The sequence below is a fragment of the Rousettus aegyptiacus genome, unplaced genomic scaffold (genome assembly GCF_014176215.1).
Source record: "Rousettus aegyptiacus isolate mRouAeg1 unplaced genomic scaffold, mRouAeg1.p scaffold_m13_p_1, whole genome shotgun sequence".
Classification (NCBI taxonomy): Eukaryota; Metazoa; Chordata; class Mammalia; order Chiroptera; family Pteropodidae; genus Rousettus; species Rousettus aegyptiacus.
In genome coordinates this window covers 39904525-39927550 of record NW_023416284.1, presented here as the reverse complement: position 1 = coordinate 39927550, position 23026 = coordinate 39904525, and the positions used below count along the sequence as shown (strand labels likewise).

General features: G+C 38.7%; 1 protein-coding gene across 14 annotated transcripts in view; it reads right to left on the bottom strand.

Annotated features, from left to right (window-relative positions):
* The window catches only part of FGGY (FGGY carbohydrate kinase domain containing), a 401184-nt gene that overhangs the window by 140002 nt on the left and 238156 nt on the right, over nucleotides 1-23026 (bottom strand). For all 14 annotated transcript variants that reach the window (XR_001598827.2, XR_004955141.1, XR_004955142.1 and 11 more), the window contains 2 exons: nucleotides 17401-17508; nucleotides 5074-5135 (listed from right to left, as the gene is read on the bottom strand). Coding sequence is in view for 10 of the 14 variants with exons in the window: in XM_016159901.2 (XP_016015387.1) it covers nucleotides 5074-5135; nucleotides 17401-17508 (170 nt within the window). In the remaining 4 variants the exon portion in view is untranslated. The remainder of the gene's footprint in view (nucleotides 1-5073; nucleotides 5136-17400; nucleotides 17509-23026) is intronic.

The window sequence follows — 23026 nt, the reverse complement described above, 5'->3', positions numbered from 1 at the left end:
TGCCAAGCTCTATGACTGGGGTGGCCTGCATTGCCGCTTTCAAAGAGCCTCAAGTCACACCAAAAGATGCACATGGTTTCTGATCCCATTTATTGCCATTTCCAAATAGCCAGCTTCGCTTTAATAAAAGCTATGCCTGTTTCTTTCTAAGACCTGAAGCACAATGGATCCTACAGTTTTGGAATATTCTATTCATAGGTCTGATAAAATAGAGATACACTTTCCTTTGCAAGACAATAGAGAAAGAAAGTGAAAGGAAAGCAAACCAACATTTATTAAATACATACTAAATATCCAAGTGGGAGATAAAATCTGAGAATCCTTAAAATAGAGATGAAGCAAAGAGTGTAGAAGGGATCACCTTGGAAAAGACAGCAAAGAGAGAAGAGGTCCAGGAAATTAGCTGTGATGAATTCTGATATTATGGTCAAGAAAAAGACCATGAGCTTGAAAAGCAGAGCAAGAAGGAAGAGTCAGAGGCACAGGGTTGTATAAATTATGTCTCTGATTGTAGTAGTAGCAGTAGCAGTATTGGTTTCAGATCTCTACAGATTATCAGCATGAAGTTCTCCTAATTCACTTTCTCTCAACCTGTTTTTTTCCCCCCACTTTCCCTGGATTTTTTTTGTTATTCTTTTGAAGATCATCTGTTTTTCTTCATCTGATTTATGCCTCAGACCTCTTTTGCTTCTGTGATTCCCACGATCCCTCTGAGGATCAATTTCTTGAAATGCACTGGTCCCCAGTCTACCAAATCTCAGGTACATTTAAAGGTTGTATAAATTATGTCTCTGATCGTAACTTTGGCTCTTTTCCTCTAAATTAATTATTGTCTTAATTCTGTTAATAGAACCTTGACTACCAATGTTTTATTTTCTGACATCCCAGGAAAAAAAACAAAAAAGGCGTGTGTTATAAAGGAGAGAAAGAGGTCATCATTGGTGCCACATGCTGCTGAGAGCACAAGGAAGGGGGCTGGGGCACATGCTAAGGACTTATCACGCAGGGATCGCCGAGAACCTTAACAATAAGTGTTTCGGGGGCCAATGGCCATAGAATACAAATTGCAGTGGGCAAGGGAAGAGTACAAAGTCAGAAAATAGTGGCCAAGAGTATAGTCAATGCTCTGGTGAAACTTAGCTCTAAAGAGATATATGGGGAGGTAGTTGGAAGGGGGCAGGAAGTCGATTTGCATGTGGAAAGAACTGGGATTTAAATCTAGTTCTGACTCCCAGACTGAACTCTGCAAATGGCTGTCATGCTGCTGGTTGAGTTTGCATGCTAATCCATAAATCCTTCTTTCCTATTTTCAGTAAAAACTACTCACACGAGGTTCATCTATAGAGGAACTTCCATCCATATAAACACCTGTAAAATGAGTTAAGCAGGGCAGCATTATCAGTTTTTGGGTGAAGAAACTGAGTCACCAAGACATTTATGGCAGAACTGACACATGAACCATAAATCCCAGTCCAACGTTTTCGCTACTCTGCCACAATTTCCACAAGAAGGTGAGCAGGTTATAGATGACTGACATCGGCTGCTCAACCTTGAATTATTGCCAAAACTGCCTCTTCTTTTATAATCATTAGTAATAGTAGCAGGAGGAGGAGGAGGAGGAGGAGGAGGAGGAGGAGGAGGAGGAGGAGGAGGAGGAGGAGTTACTGTCATAGTACAGATTACAAAACTTTCCCATATACATTACTTCACTACATTTAAAGTGATTTCTCAGAGGTATTCAGGGCTGGTTCTCTCGTAACTATTCTCCTATGTTCTAATGAGGACACTGAAGTTCACACAATGATGTATGTTGGAAGTGGGTATGAATCTAGAGCTCCAAACTCCAAATCCAGGGCTCTTGTCTTTGGGTTAGTGGTTTATAAATGTTGGAGCCCTTCAAGAATCTGATGAAAGTTATGACCCCTCCTTGCAGAGACATATGTATATCATCAACAAAACTCTGCATAATTAAAGAGTTCACTAATCTTTTGAAGTTAGGGACAACTCTAAGTTTGTAAGGTCTGTAAGCCAAATAAAGGGCCAGTTGATGCGGTTACATAGTGTGATCCCTCTTGGTGGTAATAGCCTTGTAACTATAGACTTCTAGAATGGAAAGCCTGTTAAGCATTTCTCAAACTCCTTGTCAGGATCAACCTTCCTTCTCTATACGTGATGACGCACTGCTTAATAAATTCTAGTACAGTATGCATTTCATTCTACTCTGTGTGAGTGTGCCTCCCCTACTGGAATATAAATAAGACCCTTGGTGCAATGGAAACATTTAATATAAGTAACTATAACAACCATAACGGTTACTTCTTTCACTACAAGTATCATTTACTGAATACCATTTACATCTTGACACTTAATTGTCAACATGTGCCATCACTGTTTTAATTCATTTAATTTTCTCAACAACTCGGGGAAGTGTTGACTATTGTTTCTTCCCTTCATAGTGAAATACTAAGGCACAAAGAGGTTAAATAAATTGCCCAGTTACTAAGGGATAAAGCTGAGACACAGGCAATTTGGCTCCAAAGCCTAGACTATTAAACTCAACCTCAGACTCTCTCTCTTTATCCATCTACTAGTTGCAGGGGGTTTCTCTGTTAATATTATAAAATACCTTACTTTCTGAAAAAGCCAAGCAGCTGAGCATTGTTACCATAAAAAGTTTTAAAAAATAATTTTAAATTTATGGAAATGCTACAAAAATAATAGACTTTCCTTACACTTATTTAAGAAATTAACATAAATACAATATTATTAAGTAATCTAATTGAATTTTAAGTTTTCTCTTACTAATGTCCTTTTTCTGAGCCAGGATCAAATGATGATCATATGCTGTTTTTAGTTAAAGCATCTCCTTTGTCTCCTCCAATCTGGGACAATTCTTCAGTAGTTCTTTGCATTTCATAATCTCTTTTTGAAGTATATTAGCTAATAATTTTGTAGAATATTGCTCACTTTGGGTTTGTCTGATGTTTTCTCAAGTTTACATTGAGATTATGCATTTTTGCAAGAACATTACAGGAATCATATTATGACCTCAGTGCTTCAAATAGACATATGTGGTGTTGATATGTCTTACTGCCAGTGTTGTTAACTTTGATCACCTGGATAGGGTGTTGTCTGCCAGATTTCTCCACTGTGAAGTTACCCTTTATCCTATTATATTACTAAGTATCTTATAGTGAGAAACTTTGAGACTATGCAAATATCCTGCTTTGCATCCTGTTTTCACTCACTAATTTTAGCATCCATTGATGTCTCTTGCTTGCAGTAATAATTACTGTGGTTGGTGTTTTCTTAATAATGATTTTCAATTTCCATTATTTCTACTATATTTATTAATTTTAAGTACATTGTCCTTATAGTGGACAGGAAGATCTGTCCCTTTTTACCCATTTATTTATTTTTCAATTGTTTACTTATATCAGTATAGCCTCATGGAGTTATTTTATACTATCATTATTTATTCAGCTGATCAAATTGTCCCTGATTAGGCAGGCCATTGAGAGATTCTTAAAGCTGGCTCCTATATACTTCCACAATTCCTTTCTAACATTACAAAACGTTCGTGTATTTTCCCTGCCCTGGAGTTGGAATTGACCATTTTTCTAAGAAGTCCTGATTAATTTATTGAAAAAAAGGAGAATGGCCGTTAGAAACAGAACCGGTGTTAGGTGGGCACATTGCTCCTAGGGTGTCATTGTTCCTAGGCCATCTCAGCAGAGAGAGCAGGGAATATGTGTATTTGTACTCACACATAAGTGTGCATATCTATATTTATTTTTATTTATATCCATTTGTATATATGCACACATTACACATATAAATATACACACACATATATGCATATATATATATATATATATATATATATATAAATATAAAGTCACAAGTTGATCCTAATACTTCTGATTTCCAGTCAGTACCATAGGGTTCATTCTAACCTTCCCTTTCCCTATTTTTGAAAAACATGGATGTTATTACTCATAATATATTTGTTTATTTGCTCAACTATAATATACACATAAAAGATTTTCAGAATAGTTAACCATATACCTAGGGAAAAAATTGATAGAGTATAATATTTATGTATAGTTATTTTATCTTTAGCCATACAGCATACTGTCCAAATAGTCTTCCTCCAAGTTACTTAGGCTAGTTTTCTTTCCCAAACCCCCTTTAATGTAGTTATGTTATTCATTATTAATACAAGAGGTTCTGTTTTTACTGTTTGTATTTCATTTTGTCTACCTTAACCACATCCTGGTCTCTGTCTGTCTGTCTCTGTCTGTCTACCTACCTACCTACCTTCTGTCTATTTATTTTCAGAAGGACATGAAACATCACCATGGTTCTAAGAGTTAGAGTTATGTAAAAAGAAGTGTACTCATAGAAGTGTCATTCTCCGCTACAACTCTGTTCCCATTCCTCCTTTCTTTCTATCCCATTCCTGCCCATCCTTTATAGGTAAGCAATCTCATTTGTTTCTGTTTTAACTTTCCTATATTTCTTTAGCATAAAAGGAGCAAATACGTGTTTTCTTATATTTCCTCCTTTTTGCATGAAAGGGAGCATATTGTCAACACTGCTTTGCACTCCACTTTCTTTACTTACTGGTATAACCTGGATTTTACTCCATATCAGTTATCCTCAGTTTTACAGATGAAGAGATAGGTCTAAAGAGTTTGAATAACTTGCCCAAGGTCACACACTGAGTAAGGAATAAAGCTGGATTTGAACCCAAGAAGTTTGACTCCAAAATCTATCTTCCTTCTACTATATCAGTTTCTTAACCATGGTTCCTGGCATATTTTGCTGGTGGTGGTGGTGGTTGAAGGTGAGGGGCGGGGTGGATCTGTAGGTTCTTTGAATTCTCTTAGGTCATTTTAAAAGTTAATACCTGTATGTTCTAGATCATCTGGATGACTATCTTATAACCAAGTACTGCCGGGCATTTTTATTGCCCATAGGATCTGAAAACCACACATCAGCCTAAAGTAAATGCCCTCAATATAGTCAAGCATGAAAAGTTGTAGAGGACAGAGAGCAGTCAGCAGTTACCTGGCTGTGGCCTTGGCTTGTAGTTCAGGGAAGGCAGCATGGCCCTGCACCATGTGGTCTATCTGAAAAACAAAAGAGATGGGTCTATTTCATAGTTTCTCTAAACTATGTTTAAGCCAGAAAAAAAGATATTAAAATATCTTTTTTTTTTTTTTCATCTATTTGTCCATAGAGAATCTAAGAATGTTAAAATGCTAACTCGGCAAGTGTCTCAGCTCTTTCCGAAATCTAGTTTTGTTTAACCTAGTGCTGGCCTCTTGGATTACAAAGCAAAGTTTAAAGAAAAGAGTAGCAGGAAATGAAACTCCCAAGGCTGAACTGGTAGCAGCAGGTAGTATCAGGTTCAAGAACTAGATGTGAGGAGAGGGCTGAGACGTAGGGGAAACTCAAGTTAAATAGTCGGGGATCTGGGTTTAGAGCACTAACTTCTGATTCACACCATGTCCACCTTCCCAATCCAGGCTGTTACCCCAGGGCAAAGTCAGACTCTGAATTACTCATTCTGTCTAACTAATGGAGAAGCTGAGTGAAAGAGATTATGAGGAGGGAGGTTCAGTTAAAAAAAAAAAAAAAGTAAAAAAAAAAAAAAAGTAAAAAAAAAAAAAAGTCCCAAAGCTGTCACGAGTACCTCCCAACTGAAAAGTTAACACATGGGAAACTTGAGACGTAGTTCTCCAAGGACAGACATGTCTGAGATCTGGAAATAACCATCTTCTCACTTGAAACTAACTGCATGTCTAAAATTCTATTCCTTAATTCACTTGGTAGTTCTGAACAAAAATAATATGTAAAATCCATCAGGAAGAGACATGCTTCTCTATGCTGTAACTCTGCTTGCAAGAACATAGCCAACACTGTGTTTGGGTTTCCGAACTTAATTTGTGTATTTTCTCAATGTTTACATGAGTCTCGAAGACTCCAAAACAACCATTCTGACAGATTTCTTTTCAGTCAAACTATGAACCAACTGGATATTTTGGCCACAAGGAGATGGCCTCTCTGAGCATGTTTCCTGAAAGCCGGGGCTGTGTAACAGGAAGACAATTTGTTCTGGAGGCACAGTGGCTAGATCTGCCCTCTGGCTCTGATACTAATTAGCTGTGTGACTTTATGCAAGTCACTTAACTACACTGATTCTCAATAACCTCTTTTCTCCTCCACTAGCCTCCTTTGAAAACAGGATTACTGGAGTGTAGAGAGTGTCTCTATCATAAGGCCAACAACAGTATAAATACTATCATCTAAAATTTATTGACTCACTAATCACATATTAATACAAAGCTAAACATTTTACATACACGATCTTATTTATTCCTCACAATACCACTGTGGAAAAGATACTATTGTCCACTATGGACATGAGAAAACTGGGAGTAAAAGAGATAAAATAACTTGTCCAAGGTCACCGAGGAGTAAGGGGCAGATCTAGGTCTCAAACCCTGGACTGGTCAAGCCCTGTGCTTGGCATATCACAGATGCTCAATAAGAATTTATTGAGTAAATGTGGGATGTATGAACCATAATGGAGGCGTGCCATACCACATGCTCACATAGGACCAGGTACTTCCTAGTAGCACTTACCACACCCTTTACAATTGTGTCTATTTGCATGGGGCGCAATTTGCTCAGAAGGTAACAAGTGAGAGAATAAATGAAGTGGTGGAAATATCAGACGAACAAAGAGGGTTGAGGAGACAGTGGGTCTTGAAAATCAGAACAATGTTTATAGTTTCATTGGATTTGAGGCCATAGAAAACTATTTTGAATCCAGGAGCAAAATGGTGAAAAGTTAGGAAAAATCAGTCTGATAGGGTATGCAGGACAGGGAGATAAGAGGCATGGAGAGCAGGAAACACAGACACACTCAGAGGCTGATAGTGAAAACACAGGGCACAAATATTCCTTGTCCTTGCTCTATTGAGGCATTTTCCAAGTTCTTTTAGTAAATCATTAGTTTATATGCCGGCCTTTTACCCTACACTCTAAGCTCTTTTAAATCAAAAGCTTCATTATTTCTCACACCCCAGTGCCTACAACAATGCCTGGCATTGTGAACGAATGAATGAGGCATATTTTTGTTTAAAAAGTAAAACAATTTTAGTGACTAACCAGTTACAGGATATAAGAAATTCGGAGTCAAGGATGACTTTGAACGTGTGGGTCTAAGGAAAGGAAATGTGGCTATATTAATCATGTCTTTTTATTTTCTGTATTTCTGATATTTTCTGAGGCCTTATTGATCCTGGAAAGATGCCCCTCTCAGGGCTAGACAATTCCTAGAGATAGTAAAGGGCTAATCTCACCTGTGAGCATGCCTTTTACGCAAACTAAATAATTCAGAGCTCACCTCTCTACCACCTCCTCTGTGGGCCACTAATTCCCTGCTCTAATCATCCCAGGACCAGGTACTAGACAAGTAGGGACATCTTTGATGCCTCTTGTGTGGTCCTGTGTGGTGTGGCATGCCTCCTCCTCTCGAGAACAGTAACAAACCATCTTTTCAATGATAATTACTTCTTGATGTTGGCTTCATCACCTGAATAATAAAACCTATATCTTAAAATGGTGGCTTAGTGGAAAGAACATGGGCATTGGAAACACACAGGCTTGGGTTCAAACTCATGGTCGATACTGACATGCTGTGGTACCTAGGAAAATTTACTGGACCTTTCAGAGACTCATCTCCTACAACTGTAAAATGGGGATAATAAAATTTGTTTTGTAGGCAAGGTTGTGGTGAGGATCTGGTGTATAGGTGACTTTCAGTTCACAATACCTATTATTAATAAGAAGGGAATGCCACCAAAGGAGCAGAAAATGTCAGGAGAATAGAATCTCAAGTGGTCAGCAGCATTTTTTGGTTTTTCACAGCATCTGGTGGTAAAGGCATACCATGATTAGCAAAGAGAAAGCCAATTTGCCAAATAATTGAGTGCTTATTTAGAAAGCCTGGAGTGCCTGATCCTAGGGTTGATCTCTCTACTTATGCTTTATTCGCTAATGCATTTAGCACAGTATAGAAGAACATAGTGTCATATGAGTGGTTATTTGTTTTTCAATGAAATAACCAATTTAACCACAATTACTGTATTTGTTAAGTGGTTGCCTTAGAAATATATAGACAGGGCTAGTCTAGCTCTATAACTGTTTTCTTATTTCCTCCATCTTCTCAGATTTCAGCTCTGACATCAGGCAGCTCTAAGAGTAGACAGAAAAGTTCTACAAATTATTTTGATTGGTATAAATCTTGAGCTGGAAGGAGACGGATCTCCTTCAGGGTGGCTTACAAGTCTAGATCAAGAGGGAAAGGCTATCTTACAATAAATAACTTGGGGTAGACTTCTAAACCTTCCTTATAAAGGTGGGATCTGCATTTGGAATATGGAAGAAATAGAAATGCATTATAGTATAACACGGTGATAAAAAATGGGTAGTATGAGGTGGCATCTGGCCCACAGATGTATTTTATTTGGAAAATACAATGTGTTTTAAAAATGAGCCAATATTTTAAAATTCAATTTCACTTAAAATCCAGATTTTTGTTTCTTTTGAAGAACTGGCAAATGTAAGACACTGGGCCACCCACATTCCCCCATGGCAAGAGTCACCTGGAGCTGAGTGGTGACTGATCCCTTCGGAAGGCCTGCACCCTTCAGTTTGTAAGAGGCACCACTACCCTGTATCATTTCCCCATAACAGACACTGGATTTCATCAATTTATCATCATGATTGTATGAAGTTTTACTTGTGGCAGAGAGTTATTTCTCTACGCCCATCTCTCTGTCAAAGGAGGGATCATGGAATTCAATCCTAGAGTATAAAAGCTGAACGAAAAACTTCTCTGTGGGAGTACAGAAAATGTTTATTTGCCTAGTCTGTTTATTCATTTATGCTATCTGACTCCTTTTGGTATTTGAGTTTTGACCCTTGATATAGCAAAGGGAACATAGACAAGAATCCTGAGACCTGAATCCAGTTCTGGTTTAGGGCATAATTGTGGACAAGCCCATATCTAATTCTCTCTCTGAAACATTTAACAAATTAATATGACAAATAGCCAACTGTTTGTAAAATTACACAGAGAACTACATCACCTGAGATATTAAAACTATTGGCAAAGAGTTCACCGTCAAGAAAAACATGTTACAAAGGCAAACTTAGAGTTGATAAATTTTAGGTTCTATGATTATTTTGTTAAGACAAAGCTATCTTGTTGCATGGTGGGTTTTTCTCTATTAAAATCAGTTTTATGTATCAGTGCTGAGGCTGTCTGTTACCTTGCTTTGCAGATAGAGTAAAGAAATCATTAGGCTCAGGGAAGTGTTCATCACTTGTCACAACTTTTTCCCATCTGGGTTTAATGTCAATTTTTTCACCGAAGCTATTCCAACTCTTTACTTACCAAGTCTTTTTATCTCAAAGTGAAAACATTTTGCCTGACTTTTTCCAGCCTTAAAATTCTCATGAAAATATAATGAAGGAAGAAAGTCCAACCTAGACAATTTCTTTTATGCTGCTGGAAAGGATTGTGGGCTTCAATAATGAACAGTTCTTAAAATGACAAACATTTCTAAAAGAAAATACAAATTTATTTTTACAATTTTAATATTACTTTTAGAACAACTTCACTTACAAGTAGATAAATTCCAATTTAATGTAGAACTAGTTTAGTCAGTCATGAATGATATTGATGAAACTAGGTGGTAACTTTGTGTATTTTTATGGTTTGTTAATTAGTTCACTTATTCATGAAACTAATGTGATATAGGCATCATTTGAATAATTCAGGATATAAAGATAAATAAAGTGCTGTGTTCAAAAAGCTATATCTGTGGTAAATATTCAAATATAGTTTAGACTGCAAAGGTCCTTTATAAATTCAATAAATGTTAACTGAAAACTTACTCTCTTCTAGTCATAATAAGTAAGCAAATGGGATTCACTAGCATTTAAGACAGATGTAAATTCTGTCCACATGGCAATTATATTCTACTGAAAGAGACAGTCAACAAACACATATAATAATTAGAGATCATGATTAATGATTTGAAGAAAACAGGTTACTATAATAAGGACACTGATTTTAGACAGAGGGTTCAGGGAAGATCTGAGGGTGAAATTTAAACTAAGACACTAAAAAAAAAAAAAAAAAAAAGGAACCAAAAAATTCCAAGTAAAGAGATTAACAAATGTAAAGAATAAAGTATGTAGAAAAGTTGTATAAAATGAGGATAGGGAGAGGTAGGATGTAGGGGCAAATCAGGAAAGGCAGATCTCTCTTTAGATACATACACTTAGGAAAGGCCATGTGAGGACATAGTGGGAAGGTGTCCATCTAAAAGCCAGAAGAAAGATCTTTCTATTTTTTAAGTCTTCAGTATTTTGTTATGACAGCCAGCATAGACTGATACTATGTTTAAAGCAGATAATATAACAACTACTGTATTGTTGGGTATACAGCATATGTAGATACCACACATATGACAACTACAGCATAAGGAGTTGTGGAGTAATAAGTGAAGCTATAGGGTTGCATGCTCTTTATATTCTACCTGAAGTTTAATAACATGTGCTCTAAGTTGACTGAAAAGTTTAGGATGCATATTGTAATTCCTAAAGAAATTACTTAGAAATGTAAAAAAAAAAAAAAAAAAAAATGCCTAAAAGGCAAATAGAGAAATGAAATTCTAAAAATTGAAAAATATTCAATTAATCCAAAAGAAAGTAAGTAAAGGGGAGATAGAGGAAAAAAATAACAAAAGAGACCATGGAAAATAAATAACAAAATGGAAGACCTAAATCCAACCATACATTAAATATAGATAGTTTAAATATTTCCCCAAAAATCAGAGATTATAAAACTGTATAGAAAAGCTAGACCCAACAATATACTATGTATAAAATATGAATCTATTATATAGACTAGGACAGAGAAATGGTTGTTCAGCTAATGGTGCTGTGAGTGAAGGTAAAGAACAAAAGACACATTGGTGATATACATTTTGGAGTTAGGATTGGGTGTGGGCAGAGAGGAGAAAGCAGGAGTTAAGAATTAATCCTAATTTTCTGGCTTTAATAAAAATATAAATGATGGTGCTCTTTACTAAGCCGAAGACAAATAATGGAGGATCACCTTAGAAAGCGTATCAGTTACCGCAGTCAGAAAACCGTGAATAATTCTTCACTCCTTCCTCCTCCTGCTTCCTTGACATCTAATCTACCTTCTTAATTAATGGCAATGCTATCTTTCGAAAACCTTGACCTCTTTCTTTTCTGCATACTCATATCCACTCCATTTGCTTTATATTCAAAATCTGACCATCTCTCGGATGGATTACTGACTCTTTCTGGTCACCCTGCATCCATCTACCCCACTCCCACCCCAGAGTTTATTCCCAACATAGCAGGCAACGGCCAGAAAGATCCTGTAAAAACTTACATCATATCTCTCTTGCACTCATTATTCTCCAGTGGCTTCCCGTTTCATTCAGAGTAAAAGCCAAAATTCATACAGTGGCTAATAATATAGCCCCCATTACTTCTTTGAACTTATGCCCTGCAGCCCTCATTTTGGTTCATTCTGCTCCATCCACTGGGTCTCGTTGCTATTTCTGTAATACCCCAGGCAAGCAACCCCCTCGGGATTTTGCACTGGTTGTTCTCCTGTTTTGGTATATTCTTCCTCCAGGTTTTCTTCCCTTCCTTGTTGCTCGTTTGAATGTCACTTCAATGAGGTCTACCCAGACTGCCTTATTTAAAATTGCAAGTTGCTCACTGGAATCAAAAACTTTCCTCCTCTATTATTTTTAACAACTTATACCATAAAATTATTTATTGCTTTATCACTTTATTGTGGAGTTTCTGTCTCCTCTTATTAGAATGTAAGTTTGACGAAGGGACAGACTTTTGGAGAGGGGACAGAAGAGGCTGTTTTATTCACTGCCTTTTCCTCACTCAGAACAGTACCTTGAACATAGTAGGCACTCAACAAATACTGGCTGTGTAAATAAAGATCACTCTAAAGAATTTGGACTTTATTTTACAGATAACTGGAGATCTATCAAGAATAAAAAGGCCATATCTATGTTTTAGAAAGATTGCTTAGGTTGTAAATTTTGGAGAGGGTATTGTGGACTGAAAGTCTGTGTCCTCCCTGCCCCCCAAAATTCATACACTGAAATCCTAACCACCAGTACAATGGTATTGGGAGGCGGAGCCTTAGGGAGGTGAAGCCTTAGGGGAGTGATTAGGTCATGAGAGTGCAGTTTTCCTGAATGGGATTAGTGCCCTGTAAGAGTCTGACAGAGCCCAGAGTTCAGCCATGTGATGATAGGAGAAGATGGCCCTCTGCAACCCGGGAGAGGGTTCTCACCAGAACCTGACGATGCTGACACACTGATCTAGACTTCTGTCCTCTAGAACTGTGAGAAATAAATTTCTGTTTTATTTCATCCACTCAGTCTATGGTACTCACAGTAGCCCCAACTGACTAAGACATAGGAGTTAGAGGGGAAAAAAGTAGAAGCAGGAAGGTAATAAGCGGTGCAGGAATCTAGGTGGGATACAAAAAAATACAGTGAAAGCCTGCACAGAAAGAGAAAACAGAGAGGCATTTGTTTATGCAGAGCTGGTCTTTTTATCCATGAAGTCATTCCAATTCGCTAATGTGAAATGCTGGGGGGACACATCTACATCTATACAAAGATCTTGTCAATACTGATATAAGTTCCTCTCGTGACCTTAAAAGCCTGCCAACTGCATTTGCTTCAAAACATTTGAAAAGAAAGTCACAATAACTGACTGACAATAACTCATTCTCAAGGGAATCTATCTATAAGAGAACTCTAAGAGAAACTCAGAAATGTAGATCCACAAAAGTCTGATCCAGTTGTGGAAAGATCCTGAGCTTCCAGGAGCTGACTTGGGTTTGAATCAAGGCTCCCCTACTTATAACTGTAAGACCTTAATCAAGTTACCGTACTGTTCTGTTTATTCTTTTCTATTCATTTACTAGTAAAATTGACATAATAACAATGACCACATAGACATGCTGTGAAGATAAAATGAAATACTGAATCTTAATAGGGCCTAAAAGCACTTGGCACTTAACAGATAATCCTAGTATGCTGTAGGGTAGCACAATCTACTATTATGTGCTACAATAAATTATAATTATCGGTTCTATATCCAACTTTCCCATAAGATAATAAGGTACTAGAGGATAGGAATCATGTGATAATATTCTTGCTTGGCTTAGAGTAATCACAAGTGAATGAATCACTCTCTACATAACCTGTACAGCACTGTGTATACTGCAAGCTCTTCAAACACCCACTTATAGAAGACTGTCTTCCTGAAGCTAGCTCTAGGCTGATCAGCACTGGCAATAAGGGAAGAGGCAGATAGGTACTTATAATGCACAAATCCTAAAATTGCAAGAGCACAAAGCATCTTGCTACATTGTGATCCTGTGGCTCAAGTTCATGAATTTAAATTCTGGGTTCAAACAATTGAAAAGTAACCCTCCACCCCAAGTGATTATCACAGAAAGCCAGTGCCACCATAGATGCGGCTTAGAAATTTGTCTTAGCCTCCCTCCCTCTACCCATCCCCCAATGAAACTGACTTCGAGTAAGACAGAGAAGGGTGCTTGGAGAGGGGGATGGCCAAGTTCCAGTTGGAATTAAGCTCCAGCATCTGGATGAAGTGAGTGCATGGGCTGGTGACCTGTGAAAAAGGTCTGGGCAAAAATCAATATATTTTTGCACAACTGTTCTAGGGAGAGTATTGATAAGCATGAGCCGATCCTTGATGGGTGCTTGACTGATGCAAATAAAATCAATCATCCATGGGATACGGGTATGTGTTTTTCTAAGAGGAAATAACTTTCAGAGGCACACGCTTGAAATAAGTAAAAAATGAGTCCAAATCTCAGTCAGATGAAACAGCAAGGTTCCTGAGCCAGAAAAGATCTGATCCTATTTTTTTCTTCATCCTGAAGTTAACCAGATGGACACAGTTTTAAAGCACCAATCTATTCACATTTTTGGAAAGAAGGACCTGCTTTGTGATGGAAGATCGTATTTAAATGAGACAAAATATCTATTTTTCAAATCTAGAGTTTAGATCCTTTTTTCATGTTTTTCTTCTTTCTCCTCATTTACTTTCTTTTTCACTTGCTTTCTCCTCTCTTCTGCTTTAGATGGTGTATTTATGACTGTATGTTTAGAATATACTATGGACAATGTACTAATGGAATGGACACTTTCATCCTGGCATGTGAGAGATGGTGTGCATATGAAACAAAATATAAATTATGTAACTTCCTCTCATAGTATCCTATATGACAACGGTGTATTACAAAACCAGAGATCAGAATTCACAAAAGAGTAAATGAGAATAAGGAAATGAAAAAGAAAGGTGAATTGTAAGAGAACCATGGGAAAAGGCCATTGTCAGTGCATCCGTAATCTCTCCAGGCTGTGCTTACTACTCTGAGTTTCAACTGCTCAATCTGTAAAATATGGACAATAACTGTTCCTATCTCACAGGGGTTTTGAGAGGATTAAATAAGATAGTGCATGAAAAGTTTTCAGAATGGAGACTGGGAATAAGCCTTCAAAATAAATATTAGGCAGCGTGATTATTATGAATATGATTCAAGGATTAACAAGATCATATATACGGATCCTTCCCATTAATAAACACACTTAGTAAGGTGCAATTATTGTTTTTATTATTACCATCATTATTGCTGTTCTTATTTTCTCCATTTTATAGGTGGTTTCTATTTCTTTGCTTGGCCTCTCTGAACTGGACAGTCTATTTTGTTCTTGATTCAGATTTTTCCCAATTATGCTAGCTTTTAGATTTCCTAAGAATTCACTCTCTGTATGCCATGAATCAATCATGCCTCATTAATATGTCCAAGGAAACTACATATGTAGAATTGCTCAAACTGGACCTCCAAAAGCAGCTCAATAGGTCGATGGTGCACAATCAACTAACTAGATAAAGGCCAACAATTCCCGTGACTCCTATGGAAAATCATCATGGATTTTTATGAATTTTTTTTAATGACAAAAAAAGGTTAAATTTTTTATTTAAATTCAGGCTCAGTAAAGAAGAATAACCAATTCTTCCCTACAAAGATACGTCATAACATTTGGGTGAAGATGGATTATATCCATAGCAACAGAGCAAACTTAGAGCCAAATACTGGGGAAAGCATTTCTAGACTGAAACAGATGTTCAATTTGCATACTAAGTCTCTGAAAACCTGTTGATAGACAGCTTCATGGACAATGCATCCAGCATGAAGACTGGGTTTACTGGATTATTATCCTTGTTAAAAAAGCCTTTGGGTTGTGTCATCTATGAGTTCTGGACCTGCTAAGGGTGATTATACCATGATGCAGGGGTGCAAAGGGCTACATTTCAGTAATGGGTTTTCAGTGTATCACAGAAAGTGAGTGGATATGTAACTTGAAGACTGTATAAATTCACAGCACTAGTTTAAATAGGAGAATGTAAAGCTCCAGTCCCCCTGCACCTTAGGCAAACAGCGATATCTTCTCAACTTTTCTGGTTATTAAGCATTGGTCATTAAGAGCATTCAGAGGTTATTTATTTTATACTCACTGAGTTTCCCTACTAGGCAATTAGCTCTTAAAATCAGGAACTGATGGGAGATAAATTCATTTAATTCATCTCTGCAGCCTGCGAGAGCAGGGGCAGAGGACGTGCCCTTTGAAGCCATCCATCCAGCCACTTTTCCATTGACTTCGAAAGAGAATTTGAGGCAGGTAAGTATAAAATACCAATACATTTATGGTTATTTGCATCCTCATCCAGCTTTGGATCAGATCATTTATAATTTGCCTGAACATTTAGAAGAGTTGGTGGGATAATCAGACCACAAACAAATGATTTCAATATAACATAGTAAATGTGAGGTTGGGTAATTGAAGCTGTCTCATTTTCTCTTGCCTTCTACATTTAACTCCCCCAAGGCCTACCAATCTCTTGACCTCAATTCTTAGTTGTCACTGCCACTATCCTCATTCAAGCCCTCATGGCTTTTTGTCTGTGGACTAACCTACTAAAACTCGTCTCCCTGCCTCTGGCCATGTGCCTTGAGCCTTCTTCCTCATTGCTGCTAGCCAGACTGATATCTGAACACGCCTGTCCATCCTTCCAATCTTTCACTGGTTCCCCTTGGTCTCGGTCTGCTAGACAACATTCAATTCCTTAGCGTGCTTTACAGGGGATTCTTATGATGTGGTCCCTGTCCAGCTTCCTACTTTTTATTGTAAGTCATTCTTCTAAGCAAAGTTTATACCACAGCTGAAATTCCGGACGACTTGCAATTACCCTCAAATATGCCTTGTTATTTTCACTCCACGCCTTTGTTCTCATGCCCGTTCTCCTGCCTCGAAGAATATTCCTATACTTCTTTGCCTGGTTTGTTCCTATTTCTCTTTTAAGGCTCAGCTCAAATTCCTTCCCCCCTGCAAAGGGTTTCCTGACCCAGCTTTGTGCCAACTCTGTGCCTTGTACGTCTGGTATAGCGCTCATCTCACCTTTATGGATCTCCTGCCTTCCCTATCAGACAACTGCATGCACTCAACAAATTTTAATCAAACACCTTCTAAGAACCAGTCAGTGAGCTGGATACAAAGAGATGACTTATCTTTAAGGAGCTCATAGATTTCTGGAAAAGACAGATTCGTAAACCAATAATAATAATAGAATGTGATAAGAAGTAAAGTTGTGTCTTAAAGGACAAGTAAAATTATCAAGGTGGTAAAGAACTCTCTAAGAAGGAAAATAAGCATATACAAAAGCACGGAATAGCGGAATAACATAAGCCATAGGGAAGCTGTGAGTAGGGCAATCTAGCCTTAGTGATAAGTACATGTGTGGGACTGGAGGGGGTACACCACAGAGGGAATGATATGTACAGAAAACTATCTGAACTATGTCCTAAGGCCTATGGGGAACCACTCAAGGATTTGGGCTAGAGATAAACATGGTCCTTTTCACAAAGAGCAATACCACTCTCTCTGCCATGAGAAAAATGGATTGTTGTCTGAAAGAGAGATGAGAAGATGGGTTAGTCATCATCGCCTGAACCAACATTTATTCCCTTTGGCAAACGTGTGCTGCATATGCACCATATGTTAGGCCATACACTAAGAAAAGTTAATTCTTCTGATTTAAGATTCTGAAACTCTTCCAGATACTCTGTATATGGGTAGTGTGACAAAATGAGCTAGTCAAGGGTGTAAAAACGTTAAAGACCATAATGAAAAAGTGCCAACTTACCAATTTTCCAGTAACACTCTGCCCACCTTCATTCAGCCAGAACCCAGGAACCATAGCTGAGAAATAAGGGCCCCAGACGCCTGGTACGAAAATTGGGTCTTTGCTGATCTGGAAAGAAAGGAGCAATATATACAAAAATATTGACTCTCAGGGCTAGAAGGAGCCTTCTCCTCCTCCCATCTGATGTTTCTATGACCATGGAATTCGGCTTCTTATTAAATACCTTTTATAGTAGGCAAGTCACTCCCTCCAAAGGAAAGGCAAGACTTCGTCTTTGGGAACCTTTCTGATAAATTCATTTAGATGCCAGGGTAGCAAAAAAAACTGACAAGGTTCTTCCTTGCTGGCTCCCTCTCCGTGGTAGACTGATTGCACAAATGGTCTCCATTTCCTACCAGTCCCTGTATCCGCTCCCTTTTGCAATGGGACTGTGCAGCAGCAACTCTCATTGAGAAATAGGGTGCCCGGGTGCCCACTCTTGAACCTAGGTCAGCTTTGTGACTTGTTTTGGGAAAAAAAAAAAAAAGAGAGATGAAAGTGACACGGTGCCAGTTTTCCAGGCCTAGGCCTCAAGAGGCCTCTGTGCTTCTCTACTCTTCTTGCTCCTCTGCCCAGGCTAGCCTGCTAAATGGAAAGACATGCAACAGAGCTGAGTCAGCCCACTTGTTGCAGGTGGTGCTTCAATATATGAGGGGCCCATACAGGATCAGCAAACGACCAGCAGCTAACAAGCCCAGGTCACCAGAATCACCTAGCTATCTGATAACTTGTAAATAAAAATACCAAGATTTTGTGCTTGTTTGTTATCTAGCACTTTTGTGGTAATATATAAGTGATATATTCTCTTCTTTCTACAAATACTCACTAGCCATCTAATAACATTGCCCTTTTTAGGTGTTGGGAACACAGACGTGAATCAGAATACTTGTCTTTAAGAAGCTATCCATCTAGAAGGAGCTCCATTAAGTAAGCAGACCAATAGAATACAGTATGGTCCATAAGATGGTAGAGATAAACATAAAATGTTGTAGGGGGCACAGAAAGTGATGAGTAAAATGGTCCAGTGGTAGTTTCCTAGAGGATGAGACATAAGCTTAGATTTGCAGGATTTAGTCAGATAAAGTGGAATGGGCATTCCGGGTTTAGAAAAGAGCTAGAACAGAGCCATGTAGGTGAGAAGGAGGTGCTCTTAGTATTCAAGGTGCCACAACTTTTTTTTTTTTTAATAGCAGACCATATAAATCCTCTTAGGTGTTAAGAAAATATATCAAGAGATGAGCCAGAACAGACAAGGATGGGCCATATGTTCACTCATCTAGAATGACATATGCTTCTCATGCATCCAGCAGAGATGGATGCTGAAGTCATATTTGTGGTTATGGAAAGGTGTTATTAGTGGGTGGGGAGGAAAACGGAGTACAGGCACACAAGTTCTGCTCCTGCATGTCTTGAGGCTAGGCAGAGAATCTATTCATTCATTTATTCTACAAATATTTATTCCGCCCTTCTTACATGTTCAGTCCTATGCCAAGTTCTGGGGATACGGAAATGAACTGAATGTCCACAATTTCTGACCTCATGAAATCTACAGTCCAACATTTCAGCACAGGGATGAACCTTCTTTAAATGTCTTGACCTCAACTATTCTGCCTTCCTTTTCACTAAACTCGAAGGATTTCCAACCCTCAGACAGGAAGGAGTTAAGGCAAGGAAACTACACAACATTTTCAACTTTAAATGTTGTTGAATACAAATAATTTACAAAATAGGGACATTTGACACCTAAAATAGGAAGAACAATCTCTGGGAGAAAAAAAGACAGGCTTCTGTATGAAAAGGCAATTCCACTTACATGGACATAGTCACTCCTGTCTTTATTGGTTCAACAGATGTTTCCTGAATTCCTATTGTAATGTACGTCTGTGCCAGGCACTGGGACTAAATGGTAAACAAAAGAGCACAGTCACTGCCCTCCTGGAGCCTGAAGACTAGGCGACCCACCATTTAGGATCAGACAGGATTCTTTTAGGTTTAGCACTGTAAGTTCTGTGCTCTGGAAAACACTTCAGTCCTAAGCAAACTGGGACAATTAATTGGTCACCTTGAGACGGACATTAATCAAATCATGACAGAAATGTATAATTACAAACTGCAGTGAGTAAGCCAAGAAAAATCAAAAGCTACTATATATGTGAGGTACCTAATCATAAAAATCCTCCAACAACCATGTCATTCCCTCCATTTGGGAATTGAGGAAACTGAGGTCCAGAAAAATTACCTTCTCTAAGATCACCTGGCCAGAATATGGCAACTGGGAACAGAATCTAGACAGGACTGTGACTCAGCCATGCTCTCTCCTCTGTTCTTCACAAGTGTATCAGGGAAAACTTGTCAAAAGTCTTTTGCAAATGAAGATTACCTAACCTACTTATGTTCGAAGCCAGGATTCTTGTTCAGTTTGGGTGAGTCTATGTTGGTACTAATGGCTCTTGCTTTCTGCCCTGAAAGGCAAATGAAAAATTCAAATTGTAGCCTAAAAACAAGAACATATTTTTGTCAGAGCCAAATATAGAACCTGTAGAGTGTGGTGCCTACTTGCTTTGTAGTTTTATAACTTTGGGCATGCTATTTAACTCTGACTGGGAAGACAGAGGTGGGATTAAAAAAAAAAAAAATTACAACAAAACATGCCAAGTGCTATAGTAAGATAGGAAAGGAGGATAGTAGGAGCCAAAACTGCCTGGGTGGAAAGCGAGCATTGTAAGAGATGCTCACATTGGAGCTAGGCCTTGAAGGAGGAATAAGCATTTCCTTAGGGAGAGAGAGAGAGGGCATCCCAGAAGGAAAAGGGTTGTGTGGGCAAGGCTCGGAGTCACGAAGCTGTACACAGCATCTTGATTTTCATGAGGGCTTAAAGTTCTGCATTTTGCTTTACATAAATAATCACAAGGTTTGAAGGATAAGCATATTTTTTTTGCATCAACAGATCCTATTGGTTATCAAAAAATCAATTTTTGAAAAGCTATGGCTGGGAAAAAAAACCTCGGTGAAACCACTCTCTATGTCAGGCAATAAGAAACGGTAATGTAGAAATAAAAATAATGAGAAGAAATAATAAGACAGTAATCATTAACAGTTACTGGGGGCTTATTATGTGCTAAAGACCCTTCTAGGCTCTTTATAGATACTGTCACATTTACTACTCGTGTCACTCCAATGAGATGGGTCCTATTATTATACTTACTCCATAAATGATTTTACTGCACAAAATCTTAAGTGGAAGGAGGTCAAACAGCTAGCAAACAGCAGAGGAGTAATTTCAAGATCTAAGTTATGAACCACCAATTTATTTCCCTCTCTAGAACTTCTCCTTATCTGTAAAATAAATAACATTGGACCAGAGATGTTTAATATCTGTTTTGTCTTTGAGATCCTCTAAATTTGCATGAGGTTGAGTCATTCTCCTCCAGCTGGCTACTTAGAGCTCTCCAGCAAGCCATTTCACACAGACTGTGCTCTCGCATCGCCTAGGGGTCAAGGGGTTGCACTGGGTGGTCTCTTTGGGTTTCTTTAAGTACCCACTTTGCTCTCTTACCCTTCAAGCCTGTGACCAAATTATCTGGGGCTCTCTTGACTCTCTACTTCATGGATTATATTTAATGGCTGTTTGTATTATATTAACTGAGTAAATATTCAGCAAATACTTACTGAATATACACTGAGTTCAAACTACTGTTGTAGACATGAAAAGACATAGAAAGATGGGCATCAGAGCCATATAAGTCCTCCTTAAGTTTACAATCCAGCAGGTGCTGGAGTGCGGGATGGGCTGGTGGGCGTAACTCAGGCATCAAGAGACTTGTGAGTGTCCATTTGCATTCAGGCTTACAATTACCCTGACAGTGTGTGGAGTCAAACCTAGACAGACCATTTCCAGCTGAAGAGACAGGCTGGGGGTGAGGGGTGGGGTGTCAGCAAAATGCCCAGGATCACCAGGATCAGAAGTGGTAGAGCAGGGATTAGAAGCTTCTCTCCATGTGCTCCTGCCTCTTTTCATGTCTGTTCCAAGCTGGCTCCATTAGTGGACGCCACTGGCTGAGCTTCACCTCAGGCTCTGTTACTGTCAGCTGAATTTCCCTGCAGCGATAAAGCCCAGACGCCCGCTCACACCTCCTTGCGGGGAGAGATGACTGGGCTCAGAGCAGGGAGCTACCCCAGCACCACGCCATCAGCCCGAGGTTGGCCTAAGCCTTGGGCAGGGACAGGAGGCAGGCTCCAGGCGCCAGTGGTCCTGGGAGGGAACAGGAGGTTTTGTTTTGAGTGCCTCCAGCCAGGTTGGGAATTTTAGAGGGTAGCCGCAAGCATGTGTGGGACTGAGTATTTCCGTGGTGGCTCATCTCTCCTTCCAAATGGACTGTGCTATCAACTTACTAGGAAAAAAAAAAAAAAAGAGAGAGAAACATTTATACACATTCCAGCCAGCTCCCAACTCACTACACAGTACAAAAAAGAGCATAGAGAAGTCTGTTTATGAATGGGGGCTCTAAGCAGTCACCTCTATTTTTGCACTTCTTAGATTAAATTGTAATGAGTTGTTTGCCTCTCCTACAAAACAGTGAGGAACCACGTCTTCTTATCTTGGAGGCAGTGAGCATAGTTTAGTAATGAGAGCATAGACCTTGGAGTCAGACAAACCTGGGTTTCAATTCTGGTTAGGTTTATTAGCCATGTGTCTTAAGTCTCATCTATAAATGGGGATAACCTCATCTATCTTAGCATTTTATACAAGGTGTAAGTGGAAAAATAAATTATGACAATACTAGGACATAAGATGTTCTTAAGAAACATGAAACAACATATGGTTTAATTCTACTCCTTTTTGAAACAGTGGAAATATCTGGAAGCCAAAGTCCTGGGTTCGGGTTCAGCCTCTACCCCCTTCTTAGCTCTGCCTTTGACAGGCTCTTCTTCCTCTTCCCACCCAGATTCTCTCACTATGTTCATCTCACTCATCGTATCTCCTGGTGGCAGCCTATCCATTCCCACGTGTGTAATGACAATTTTTGTGCTGTTGAGTCCTGAATTTTTGTCCCAAACTCAGGACTTGCTTTCGAGTTCCATATTGGACATTTGACCTGACTGTCTACCAACATGTCCAAAATAGAATTTGCCCTTCTTCCTCTCAGGGCTACTCTTGTTCCAAGGTCCTTATCTCAATGAACAGTACCTTATTTACCCAACCATCAGGATACCATTCTTGACTTCTTGACTTATTCATCTCTCTCCTCTACCCATGTATTGTCAACTCTATTTTTCAAACACAAGCTGTTCTGTTTCTCTTCATTAGTCCAGTCCTTTATCACTCCTTGCTTCGATTATTACAACAGTGATTAAACTGGTAACTCTACCTCAAATATTGTCATCCACCCTGCACCCTCACTCCCAATCAGAGACTCCAACTTCCACACCCCAGCACAATAATCTCTCCAATACACAAAACTAATTATATCATCTCCCTATTTAAATTCTTTCAACATTCCCCATATGAGACTGTTCTGATCTGGCTTTTATCTATCCGTCTGGCACGTGTTATCATTTCCCTGTCCTTTGCCCCCATCATTTTTTA